This window comes from Halichondria panicea, chromosome 17 (genome assembly GCF_963675165.1).
Source record: "Halichondria panicea chromosome 17, odHalPani1.1, whole genome shotgun sequence".
NCBI lineage: Eukaryota > Metazoa > Porifera > Demospongiae > Suberitida > Halichondriidae > Halichondria > Halichondria panicea.
This window is the reverse complement of record NC_087393.1, coordinates 3589780-3603129: the sequence shown is the minus strand read 5'-3', so window position 1 is coordinate 3603129 and position 13350 is coordinate 3589780. Positions and strand designations below refer to the sequence as shown.

At 42.5% G+C, this 13350-nt stretch overlaps 4 protein-coding genes and 1 long non-coding RNA gene across 6 annotated transcripts in view; 4 read left to right on the top strand and 1 right to left on the bottom strand.

Moving 5' to 3' along the window:
- Positions 1–697: 697 nt before the first annotated feature.
- On the bottom strand, positions 698–1894 carry LOC135351337 (uncharacterized). The gene has a single exon (XM_064550320.1). The coding sequence runs from the start codon at positions 1778–1780 to the stop codon at positions 815–817; it is 966 nt and encodes a 321-aa protein (XP_064406390.1). The 5' UTR covers positions 1781–1894; the 3' UTR covers positions 698–814.
- Positions 1895–2055: 161 nt separating this feature from the next.
- On the top strand, positions 2056–3356 carry LOC135351336 (uncharacterized). Its single transcript, XM_064550318.1, has one exon. The coding sequence runs from the start codon at positions 2231–2233 to the stop codon at positions 3233–3235; it is 1005 nt and encodes a 334-aa protein (XP_064406388.1). The 5' UTR covers positions 2056–2230; the 3' UTR covers positions 3236–3356.
- Positions 3357–5176: 1820 nt separating this feature from the next.
- On the top strand, positions 5177–7494 carry LOC135351333 (uncharacterized). The gene has a single exon (XM_064550315.1). It carries the CDS (start codon positions 5352–5354, stop codon positions 7329–7331), a length of 1980 nt encoding a protein of 659 aa, XP_064406385.1. The 5' UTR covers positions 5177–5351; the 3' UTR covers positions 7332–7494.
- Positions 7495–8181: 687 nt separating this feature from the next.
- LOC135351264 (uncharacterized) lies at positions 8182–9419 on the top strand. The gene is made up of 3 exons (XR_010399421.1): positions 8182–8742; positions 8797–8930; positions 8994–9419. It is a non-coding gene; the product is annotated as an uncharacterized LOC135351264 (long non-coding RNA).
- A 308-nt stretch (positions 9420–9727) lies between these two features.
- Positions 9728–13350, top strand: part of LOC135351250 (uncharacterized) — a 52625-nt gene continuing 49002 nt past the window's right edge. For both annotated transcript variants that reach the window (XM_064550215.1, XM_064550214.1), the window contains exons 1-4: positions 9728–10052; positions 10250–10478; positions 10949–11069; positions 11866–12014. In XM_064550215.1, the coding sequence (XP_064406285.1) occupies positions 9895–10052; positions 10250–10478; positions 10949–11069; positions 11866–12014 (657 nt within the window). In that variant the 5' untranslated portion in view covers positions 9728–9894. The remainder of the gene's footprint in view (positions 10053–10249; positions 10479–10948; positions 11070–11865; positions 12015–13350) is intronic.

The window sequence follows — 13350 nt, the reverse complement described above, 5'->3', positions numbered from 1 at the left end:
GGTGTGATAACAGATTGGTTTAATCCCCATCTATCCCTGGTAGGTGGGGGGTGGAGCATTAGTTTGACAAGTGTATAACAGAATCCTCTAAGCCTGGGGACGAGGCTAGCTATAGTGTAGATATGATTTTATTGTAGATTATCTAATATAGATCCTCTGCATGTCTCACACTAAGCGAAATTCATGGATAGAACACTCACTAATTGTTGAGCTCTTATCTTGGTGTAGAGGGATTCTAGACAGGCTAGACAAATTAGCTAGAGACAGGCTCCTAGCTATAGGCAACAACAACTAATTATAGACAAATTGACTTCACAGTGTAGCTTAACCGAATTCTTAGATTGAGAAGCAAAACATCAACTGACAATACAGGGTAAAACTAAGTTAAAGTGAAGTGAGGCAAAAAAGGTAAACAAAACCTTAAATACGTGGAGCGGGGCCCCAGAGGCTCGCACAACAACAAAGGGAGGAAGTGGAGCACTAACAATGAGGATTGTTAGAGAAGAGTATGATATCAACATCAACATCAAATCATGGTTAAGGTAGTAGTAAATATTACATAACGTAAGGTGTTAATAAGGTTCTAATAAATGCTAATTTAAAGTAAGGTACATTGAGCATGAACACTAATAATAATTAGTGACCCCTTTTTTTACTCCCGGGATGCTATGTTATATATAATTTTCTTAGATCAGTGTCGCCTTAATTAATTTGCATATAATTATAGCTATTGATCGAGTGTTCTAACATTTAAAACACATGCATGTGTATACTAATGAACAAACACAGCTAAGATACTGTCTATTAGTGTAGTTCATACAACAACCGATTTCACGGTCTGTTGCAGTGGGCGAATCTTTGAGAAGACAATCCACAAGACGATCCTCACCAAGAACAGTAAAATAGACACAGCCAGCAGCACGACAGTGATGACAGGATTCTGTCCATCCGTTTCCTTTCCCCAATGAGCGACTACAGACCCTGTGAGGGCCCAGATAAGAACAGGGTACACAATACCCACATAGCGAAGGTATCGATCCAAAATAGTGTTCTCGAGAATGAAATAGACCAGAACAATCACAGCAAGTATGGAGAGGGATGTGGTCCCAGCAGCAACAGCACCAATGCTTGTGAAGTACTGGAGGACAGTTGTGAGACCGATGAGAGAAGCAATTGTTACCCAGGTCATGTAGATGGCAAGAGAGTTGAGAACGAGGATTCGTGTGGTGTGGAGGTCTTTTGGATCATTCTTGCTAAGAGTAGAAGTTTGTGTGTAGAGGTAGTAGGCTGCACTGCCGAGGGAGATGTATAGTGAAATAGCGGATAGGAACAACACCCCAGCAGCGACTTTGATGTAAAGGTTGTCCCAGACATAGATCCAAGCGATATTTGTGAGGTTGGCCACGGCGTAGGCGATGTATGTGAAAGGTGAAATTGTATTCACAGCAGATTTACGGCACATAAAGGTCCAGCCATACACAATCCAAGCAATTTGACAAAGGTAGATGACCCCCCAAATGGCAAATGTGTAGCCAGCAGGAGTTATCTGAGTGTAGAACATGCTTGAAACATTGGCAATGGTGTATTTAAATCCATATTTCTGATGGTTCGGCACAGAGGATAGTCCATTAATTGCAAAGGTAGCCAGGAGAACCAATGTCGATATAACTAAAGCTCCTGTTTCAGTGATTTTGTACACCACAGAGCGCTGTTGGACTTGTGGCCCTGCAGTTTCTGTCTCCAAGGGGATAAATCGAACTTTGTTTGACATCTTAGACATTCTTTGCTGTGTTCAGAGATCAGGTAATATTTTTATGTCTGTTGTAAAGACGTTTGCCAAAGTAAGTGGGTCATTTACATTGGCACGGGTTCTGTTACATACATTACGGTAAGAATGCACGCTCCTGGAGCTTTATGTTGTATAACCGTAAATAACAACACCATGGGAGCATGCGTGTCGGTCATTGAGCATGCGCCAAAGGTCAGTGATTACTCAATGAAGGGTACAATCTTCATTGTATGACTTGTGCGGCATCAGTTTTTTTTAACTTGTTACATAAGTTTTTTGGGTGTTAATGTGCACAAGGTGGTCACATGTCCATGGCAAGATAACCTCCAAACAAAGTGCTGCAGCAATCTATAAAGTGATCATTAGTTGACATTCTGATTGTGAAGCCAAGGCCTAAGAAGCGATAGAAAGTTGCTAGAAAATAAACTGTCAGCTTCAGCCATGGGAACTCCAAGTGAAAAATCATCTCTTTTAGATCGATTTGATATCATCAAATCTGATTCTACTACAACTAAAAGTTATCGAATTGCAGAGCTCGTTTCGTTAATAATTGCAACCGTTGCTCTAGTAGTTGTGTTTATTGTGAATGGCCTTGCTGCCTCTCCAATTGCAGCTGAAAATGGTCTTGGAAATGGCACCACTGCTGTCTCAAATGAACATTGCGTTGAAATCACCCCTGCAGGATGGGCCTTTTCAATTTGGGGAGTAATCTACACCTGGCAAGCCCTATGGATTGTGTATGGCTGGTCTTTTGTGTTTCGTCCCTCTTTTCCACGATCGATTGTGTTCTTGACATACAACTTCTATACCATTTCTAGCATTTTCAACATCATTTGGACCTATTTGTGGGGCAACGACTATGCCCAAGTAGGATATCCTATCATTGCATTGTTTTCAATCGCTCTTTATTCCACCATCTCTGTGCAAGCTATCTGGCTGTACAAGATGACACCAACCCTCATGACAACGAAATATTACAAGATCGATTTGTACATCACAAGGTTCTTGGTTCTCAATGGAATTCTTGTCTATACGACCTGGCTGACAGCTGCTACTGAGTTGAACTTTGCAATTCTCTTGCAAGACTACATTGGATATAGCAGCCAAACTGCTTCCACAGCAGCTCTCTCCGTCCTCACAGTCGTGATTGTACTCTATTTTGTCCTCGAGAACACTATTCTTGATAGATTTCTACGCTTTGTGTTCATTGTCTACCCGGTTCTGATCTGGGCACTCTCGGCAATTTTGTCTGCCCACTGGGAAACCGATAGTGATGAGTGTCTCCTGTTGGGGAAAATATCCGAACCTCCAAGTCGTGTGAATCCAAGCTTCACTCTAGGAGTTCTTATTCTTACAGTTGTGCTATTTGCTGTTAGGATTGTTCTGTGGGTTTTGTTTGCCCTTTTTAGGCCTTTATTCAAAACTGGCAGCTATGAAGTTGCTTAAAAAAACTGCTGTTTGACTCTTTTTAGATTTTAGTTATTTAGTTTTTCTGTGTTCTGGTTTTTTTTGTTGTATAATAGCTCGTGTGCTCGCATACTACATGACTGTACATTGCTGCTGACAACTTTCTACTTAATTCAAAAGCTTGCATGGCTGCATGAAGCTAAAGTTATAACGCTTGGTTAAAATCAGATGTGCTTTACATGCATGCTCAACTATATAAGTCATAACCACTACTTAAACTAATACTGTAAGTAACATGTTCATGTACTAGCTAGAATCTATAGCCTCGAATCCACGCCGATTAAAAATAATACATATTTTAATCGGCGTGGATTCGAGGCTAGCTAGAATTTATTGAGGGTAGCTAGAATTTATCGAGGGTTACGGTAGTGTGGGTTACAGAGTAGTAGTGTGGTTTGGTGGTGGCGGTAGCCTCGAATAATTATGTTAAGACGGCTGTGAATATAGAACATAGTCCTAGATCTATGGTTAGAATTAATCACTTGACCTTAACTAATATAGAAAGAGAGGGTGCTCCTGTGCTAGCCTCGAGACCATGAGCGGCCTGATATCAGGTCAGCGTTAGAGCAACTGTCGGCATATTCTGGAATAATTTTTTGAATAATGGCAGCCTTTTTTTTACAAAAATTCTTCTCTGTGTATACGCCCTTGATAATAGGGGCACTGTGAAAATAGTTTAATGATATTCATTGAGTTACACATGCACAGTAGCTCAGAACACACCCACATTTTACATGACAGTAAATCTATGATTGTTAGTCCAATAAATGTTGAGACCACATTTTTTGTTTGTGCTAAAGTTTGTTACTTTGCTGCTGAAATTGACTTAATTAATCCCATTTTTATTTCGCTGCTGTGTATGTGAATAGGGTGTCCTCAATTTGTATAGGGTTGATGAAGTTGAATAACAGGCTGATCAAATGCGAATAAATAATAGGTGAACAAATTTGAATATTTGGCACAGGCCTACTGGTGTTGACCACTGCCACCGACCCGGACAACTAAAAACTAGGCTAGAAGTAGTCGTTTAATTAGCTAAAGGTATACTTGACTCGAGTGGTTCCAACCTTATCTTTATACAGCCACCCATAACACTAACTCAGTAGCCTCGATTTCAGGCCATGAAGAGAAAGGCGCCTTTCACTTCACGGCCTGAAATCGAGGCTAGAGGTAGTTGGGCGTGGCCCGACCGTCCCTGACAGGAGGTCGGGTTTGTGGTTGCACAACCCGACATGACACTGACCACGTTAGAAATGCTGCTATCTGATTGGGCTTATAGTTGCAGCAAAGACAAATCCTGACATACAGCTGTTGCATAGACCTAGCCTCGATTCCAGGCCGTATTTTACTATTGCATGGGTGACAGTGTGCATGCGCTTCAAATTACCCAGAATATGGGTAATCGTACTATGAACGTAAAATACGGTACCGTAGTAAAACCTTAGTAAATTATACCGTAAATTAGTCCGTTTACTAAGACCACTCCCTGATATACAATGGGTATGGCTCATTAATTTCGGCCACACCCCAACATAATAAATAACGAACTTTTGAGGGAAGGCTAGAAGTAATGGGGGGGGGGGGGGTTGATGAGAAACTACTAATCTAGCTTTCCTGGCCTAAACTAGAAAACGTTCAAAAGCAAGCAGCCCGATGGATAGAAGCAAAATGGAACAAACTAGCACTGCTGGAGCAAATCATACGATGATTGCTGACGATCACTATCCTGGCTCTCCCGGCCTTGAGGATTAGCGTGGACTACTGACATGCTGCCAGACCTATACATGTACAAGATAAGTGCTATATCAATGATTACACAATGAAGCGCAATTCTATAAAAAGATTCATTGCATGACTCTGTGTGGGGCGGCATGCAATGAATGTATTTTTTAACTTGTTACATAAGTGTCTTTAGGGTGTTATTAATGTGCACAAGGTGGTCACATGTCCATGGCAAGATAATCTCCAAAGTGTACAGAAATTTGTGTGATCAACAAAGTGATCAGTACGTAGATCTAGTTGACATTCTGATTGTGAAGCAAGGCCTAAGGAGCAATAGAAAGTTGCTAGCCAAATTAAACTGTCAGCTTCAGCCATGGGAACTCCAAGTGAAAAATCACCCCTTGTGGATCAGCGGGAGATCATCAAGCCTGATGCTACTACTACTACAAAGTATCGAATTGCAGAGCTCATTTCGTTAACAATTGCAACGGTTGTTCTAGTAGTAATGTTCATTGTGAATGGCCTTGCTGCTTCTCCAAATGCGGCCGAAGTTGGTCTTGGAAATGGCACCACTGCAGTCTCAAATGAACATTGCGTTGAAATTACCCCTGCCGGATGGACCTTTTCAATTTGGGGAGTAATCTACACCTGGCAAGCCCTCTGGATTGTGTATAGCTGGTCTTTCGTGTTTCGCCCCTCTTTTCCACGATCGATTGTGTTCCTGACATACAACTTCTATACTATTGCCAACCTTTTCAATATCATCTGGAGCTATTTGTGGGGCAACGACTATGCCCAGGTAGGATATCCTATCATTGCATTGTTTTCGATCGCTCTTTATTCCACCATCTCTGTGCAAGCTATATGGTTGTACAGGATGACACCAACCCTGATGACAAGGAAAAGTTACAAGATCGATTTGTATATCACAAGGTTCTTGGTTCTCAACGGAATTTTTGTCTATGCTACCTGGCTGACAGCTGCTACTGAGCTAAACTTTGCAATTCTCTTGCAAGACTACATTGGATATACCAGCCAAACTGCTGCCACAGCAGCTCTCTCCGTCCTCTCAGTCGTGATTGTGCTCTATTTTGTCCTCGAGAACACTATTCTTGATAGATTCCTACGCTTTGTGTTCATTGTCTACCCGGTTCTGATCTGGGCACTCTCCGGAATTCTATCTGCCCACTGGGAAACCGATAGTGATGAGTGTCTCCTGTTGGGAAAAATACCCGTATCGCCAAGTCGTGTGAATCCAAGATTCACTCTAGGAGTTCTTATTCTTACCGTTGTGCTATTTGCTGTTAGGATTGTCCTGTGGGTTTTGTTTGCCCTTTTTAGGCCTTTGTTCAAAATTGGTAGTGAAAAATCACCCCTCATGGAACGACTTGAGAGCCTCAAACCTGATACTACTACAACTACAAGTTATCGAATTGCAGAGCTCGTTTCGTTGATAATTGCAACCGTTGCTCTAGTAGTTGTGTTCATTGTGAATGGCCTTGCTGCCTCTCCAAATGCGGCCGAATATGGTTTTGGAAATAACACCACTGCGGTCTCAAATGAACATTGTGTTGAAATTACCCCTGCCGGATGGACCTTTTCAATTTGGGGAGTAATCTACACCTGGCAAGCCCTCTGGATTGTGTATGGTTGGTCTTTTGTGTTTCGCCCCTCTTTTCCACGATCGATTGTGTTTCTGACTTACAACTTCTACACTATTGCTAGCATTTTCAACATAATTTGGACCTATTTGTGGGGTAACGACTATGCCCAAGTAGGATATCCTATCATTGCGTTGTTTTCGATTGCTCTTTATTCCACAGTCTTTGTGCAAGCTATGTGGCTGTACGAGGTGACACCAACCCTACTGACAAGGAAAGGTTTCAAGGTTGATTTGTACATCACAAGGTTTTTGGTTCTCAACGGAATTCTTGTTTATACGACCTGGCTGACAGCTGCTACTGAGTTGAACTTTGCAATTCTCTTGCAAGACTACCTTGAATATAGCAGCCAAATCGCTTCCACAGTAACTCTCTCCGTCCTCACAGTCGTGATTGTACTCTATTTTGTCCTCGAGAACACTATTCTTGATAGATTTCTACGCTTTGTGTTCATTGTCTACCCGGTTCTGATCTGGGCACTCTCCGGAATTCTGTCTGCCCACTGGGAAGCCGATACTGACGAGTGCCTTCTGTTGGGAAAGATAACCGAATCTCCTACTGCTGTGAATCGGAACTTCACTCTAGGAGTTCTTATTCTTACAGTTGTGTTATTTGCTGTTAGGATTGTTCTGTGGGTTTTGTTTGCCTTTTTTAGGCCTTTGTTCAAAACTGGCAGCTATGAAGTTGCCTAAAAAAACTTACGTTTGACTCGTTTTAGCTTTAGTTATTTACTTATAAGGAGTTGTAGCTTTTGCACACCCTCAGTCACAGATAGTATAAATGTATAAGGTTTTGTAGCTCTTGCATTATTTTGATGCTCACAACTTTTAAAGATTGGCTGAAGAGTTATTGAAATCAGTGACTATAGTTAGCTTGTGCATGCAGTGCAGGGCCATAAGAAGATTTTTTAGGTAGGGGGGGGGGGGCAGAAAAAAGGAATAGACCCTCTCCTTGCGACGCAGGGGGTGGGTCCGGGAGGGGGAAGTGAACTTTTTACATTTTGTATGTTCTCAGGGATAAATGAAATAATCTGCATGTGAGAGCTATAGTTTATTCGACGTGGAAGCAAAGTCACGAGCAACTGCTTCAAAGTCAAGCGAATCAGTTAGCAACTTGTGTATAATTATAAAGTAAGAATAGACGCTGGGGATTCATTGAGCTTCGTAAGAAGAGGGTCCTATACTTTGTTCATCATGCATGGGCAGGCTGAGGTACTAAAGAGAAAAAAGAATGAATATTGTGCCATAGTGAGCTCTAGCTATATAAATTTCAGCTGCATGTGGATTAACTTACTTTAGTTACTGTACATGCAGTGTTGTTGCAACAAATCACATGCATTTAACCAATGTAGTTAGATTAAAAGGCACTAATTATCAGGACTCACTGTGAGATTTGCTCAAACTCTGCAGAGGAGCCTCACCCCATTTCACTGTCTGAAAACCAGGGGGTCTCTGCCCCCTGGTTTTCAGAGTGAGGGGGCAGTTTCCCCCCAAGCCACCTTGGTTCTTACGGCCCTGCAGTGATCATGACTTTGAGTCTGAGTGACTCTTAGCAGAAGTTGTACTAGCCTCGATCCCAGGCCGATCCGTCTCTAATTGAACGCTAGGTCGCCTCCTCGGCCTGGTATTGATTGTATCTGGGCGTGTATCTGGGCATGTGCTGTGGTTGCTGTGGTTGCTCAGGTATTCGCTAAAAAAGAGCGAATACCAGAGAAAGGTGGAGCGAATTGAACACTAATAGTGTATGTAAGCATACTTACTCCGTAAAATCACCGTTAAATCACAAAGAACTCCGTGTCATAGGTCTATTCTTTGCAAGTTTAGTTTGTCATAGATATAGGCTTAGCTAGCTGGAGTGTGAGGAGCTGTCTTGTGCGAAGAAAGAAGGAGCATCACTCTTGTGAAAGAACAGACATAGGTTCTCAAGTTTCTGCTATCAGTTGGCTACCTTTGATTGACTACACAATTTAATACAAGCGCTTGATTAGACCATTGATTGCCAGATACACTTGGTAGAGTCTATCCTCAGACTCTGGTCATCGATCTCTTGTATACTATGCTCAGGGGTGTCCACAAGTGGCTGGGCCTGGGATGTATTGTCAAGGTGAGCGATATAAATCAATAATACCCTTTCATCATTGGAAATTGTACACTATAGCCTATAGCCCAATCCTTGGTATCTGGATCAAGATATGACATTACGGCACTGGCACTGGTGTTGTGTTAGCCTCCTTCACCGGCCTTCAAGGAAGTGCGGCCTGGAATCGTGGCTAGTTTGTGTGGACCATCACTGTGAGTTACAAAATGTATAGTGGAATGGTGAATTTAAGTTCATGAATACTAATTTGTATACAGGAGCAAAATGGAACCTTCCCCTCCAACCCCCGTCGTACTCCTCCTAGCTGATGGGTGTGAACTCATTGAAAGAGGATGCCCCAGTGCCACTCGTGTCCTTCCCAAGGGTCCGATCTTATAGAACTACCTGCACTAAAACTACTGACGTGGAATGGCTCTTTCAACACTTGTAGTTGCTATCCTGACCAGTGACGTCAGGATTCTACTGTCTCTTGATGCACTGTGAACACACAATCTTTGTTATGCCACCTGAAGGCTTAGCAGGCATATCCAACGCAGTATCTTTCTGGAAGCTCTTGTTTGAGATCTTCGCTTCTAAACATCTGCATTTATTATGGACGCAGTACTGCTGTGCACAGTATTAATTTCTAGTGTCATTATATCATTATATCGCTGTATTTTTAGCCAACTGAAGATTTTACAGTACATAGCTGATACTTACCAGTTTCCGGTCACGCCCAGATACAATCAATACCAGGCCAAGGAGGCGACCTAGCGTTCAATTAGAGACGGATCGGCCTGGGATCGAGGCTAAAGTTGTACTAGCCTCGATCCCAGGCCGAGTTTGAGAGGGTGTGGCTTGTTTAGTATGTACATGTACAACTTTAGCCTCGATCCCAGGCCGAGTTTTCACTTTTATAAACCGGAACTCGGCCTGGGATCGAGGCTAAAGTTGTACAGTACTAAACAAGCCACACCCTCTCGTTTTTTCTGCACATGCGTCAGCATTGTGAAATAGCTACCTCAGCAGCTTTCCATGTGTGTATAGTGTGTACATACATATATGTACGTACACACGGGGAACATGAATAAGTAAAGCTTTACCAGGAACAGAGCAGATAAACAGTCAAGTAATAACAGATCAGCCGTCTAGCAATGCCTTCTAAGATAGAGAGTTAACATGGCAGCACCTATGGAGGCACGAGGACTGCCCACATACCCTGTATGGGTGGGTGATCTGCAAGACAATGTCAATGAGAATGACCTTCTTCGAATCTTCACCCCTCATGGAACTATTGCTAACTGCAAAATCATGAGAGACGAAAATGGAGTCTCTAAGTATGTCCGATTAAAATTGTGGCTAGTTTTCGTATATAGTCGACCTGAACATGGGTTTCACAAAGTTACGTCCTTGCTGCTACCATGTACCATATTATACTGTCAATGCTATTGTTGGATCTGCGTATGTCATTTGCGCAGTATAATTATTGTGAAACTGCTAGATCTATAATTATGACACCTTCCTGTTCTTGCAGACATTTTGGGTATGTCAATTTCCTTGCTGAGGATGAAGCGGAGACGGCAGCTCGTTCACTATCTGGCTTCCAGATCGAGTACCACTCGATAAAAACAAAAGGTCCTAAGAAACTAAAAGAGGAGAAGCACTTACAAGTACATGTAAGCCCCTCTTCGGGTCGTCAAATGTTTGATTACCGACCGCTGACAGACTGTTCGTTTGGACAGAGCTGTAAGAAGGGGCAAAAAGTGAGTAGCAATGTACTCCTGGTAGCAATCATCGCCAAATCTGTGGGGCTGGGTGATAAGAAATGTTGTGTATTGATGATGTAGCAGATTGATTTACTGTGTACAGTAGAACCTTGATTATCTGGGCACCTTGGTTCCAGAAGCAGGCCGGATAAGTGAATATGCCGGATAATCGAATAGATAAACCACGCCTTGATCCACCCACTTTATTGATAAACAGCAGTACCACATGGTTGTCTGCGCATGCGCAGAAGATAAGCAGGCATGTCTCCATGGTAACAGCTGCTATGCGCATGCGCATTTGAGGGACACGCCCATTTTCTAAAAAGAAAACTGCCAAGCCAGATAATCGAGGTTCTACTGTATACGCACATAGGGGTTAATCCAGCCCACTTTTTAAAGTCATACATGTATATTTTTCTCCCGCTGTATTATCCCACACACCCTCCCACCTACCCACACCTTTACAGTGTCCCTATCGCCATGTCCCTAATATGGAGAGCAACCCTTTATGTCCACAGTGGCAGGCCAAGAACTGCTACAACGCTGACTGTGTATACAGACACCCTGGGGGGAGGGAGGGGTCAAAAGGTTCGTCAAGATGTGAAAATAGGGTAATTTCCGGGGGTCAAAATAAGTTTTGTGGTTGAGCAATATTTAGTAAATTCTACAAATTCTTTACATGTAGCAGAAGTAGTAACTAAATCAAGCTCCACCGGTAATTATGCGTATATTAGAAGTTGTAAAATTAGGCTGTCAAAGAGGAGTCACGGATAAATAGTTTTAGTAGGGGCGTTGTTTTTATTAAGGTAAGCTTATTGCGATTTGCATAGTTAAATTAATGTCTCTTTAGGGATTTAAGAAATATTCTCAGTACATATATAGGGGAGTTGTTTTTGTTGGTTGTGTGACAACTGTTGTGTAAAAATAATAATATTGTTGTAAATTAAGTCTGTCACAAATAATATGTAGCTAGGTCACCTTGCATGTACATGTAGCAGAGGAGGTACGACAGGCGCGGTGCAGCTCAGGCAATTAGCCTCTGATTGAGCAATAATTATCCACCCACGTCGTATGTTTTTGCTGAGAGCAATCAAAGGCTAATTACTTGAGCTGCACTGCGCCTGTCGGACCTCCTCTGTATGTGTAGCTATTTGCATGTTATCAGAAGTTGCAGTGGTGCACGTGTAACTGATATCCTTGTTGTATGTCTATATAGTCAATCTCTACTTTTCCTTAATTGTTTGTCAGGGAAATGGTAGTCTCAATTAGAGAAGTGGTCTTTTGGTAGGAAGCCTTCTGAGGAATGGATACTTGGCAGATCTAAGTGCTTATTACCAGGCTTTAATTATTGTTGCACTAGCTATCTCATGTTTGTTTTCTCCAGAGCCCTCCCCCCAGCCGCTGTATGCAACTGTCGGAGAGCTGGTTAAATGTGACGGCCGCTGTGGACTGGAATCCTGTAAGGCCCACTTTCAGAGTCAAGAAGATCTGGCCAACCACATCCGATTGACCAGAAAGCCTCAGTGCAGACATGTGAGTGTGCTGTTGTGAGTATATATATAGAGTTGTTCATACTAAGCCTTGGAGTTTTAGTGGGAGTGACACCAACTTACAAGCTAGTACATTTGCATAGTGTGTTGTAGGCTAATGACCTTCGAGATGACTGAGGATAGTGTGTTTTAGGCTAATGACCTTCGAGATGACTGAGCATAGTGTGTTGTAGGCTAATGACCTTCGAGATGACTGAGGATAGTGTGTTTTAGGCTAATGACCTTCGAGATGACTGAGCATAGTGTGTTGTAGGCTAATGACCTTCGAGATGACTGAGCATAGTGTGTTGTAGGCTAACGTACCTTCGAGATGACTGAGCATAGTGTGTTGTAGGCTAATGTACCTTCGAGATGACTGAGCTTGTAGCTTTACATACAGCTGTTGCATGCATGGAGCTAGTGCTTTGATTCATATACGTATACACCATTTGGAATTGTGAATATTCTTTGATTGCCCTGTGAATGCCATTTTCCAGTAACATGTACCTGCTGAGCTGTCGCACTAGGTGTTGTGGTTTACACGCTTACGTGCTCACTTTTTGCGTGACATTTCTTGGAACATCAATGTAGTACAGCTTTGCCAATCTGCTTATTAGGGATTCTCTTGTAGTCACATGTCCACCGCATTCCTACGTGTATATGGTCATGGGTACGGTGTACATGTACATGGTATTGTTGATGATAATTATGCTTGGCGTGCGCATGCGCAAGCGAGGTATAGGTATAGGTGTATGCATGCTCAAGCGAGGTATACAGTAGTGTGCTTGTATGTGTGTGTGTGTCTATATGTGTGTTTGTGTGTGTGTGTGTGTGTGTGTGTGTGTGTGTGTGTGTGTGTGTGTGTGTGTGTGTGTGTGTGTGTGCGTGCGTGTGCGTGTGTGCGTGTGCGTGTGTGTGTGTGCGTGTGCGTGTGTGTGTGTGCGTGTGTGCGTATGCGTGTGCGTGTGTGTGTGTGTGTGTGTGTGTGTATCTGTGTATAGATTAATAGCTGCTCAATTAATCAATGAAGTGCAAATAAGAGCTTTTATAGGCTTCTATAGTCATATTTTCTGATTTGTGGATTTGTGAAATAATGCTTCGTTCTCAAGCTCTAGCTAGTTTTGCGTGCGCTATTAAAAACACGCATGCATTTGCTTGCAGGGAATCAGAAGAGAAGGTGCAAAAAGTGGGAAACGATCGACCATGATCTAAAAAGGATGCCAAAAGTTCAAAGACCATAAAATAATTAATGGTTGCAGCTAAGTGCAGCTTTGCAGCTCTTTTCTCACTCTTATAGCTAGCGTTCTAGTGCAGAAATAACTACTAAGTAGAGTAGAAGC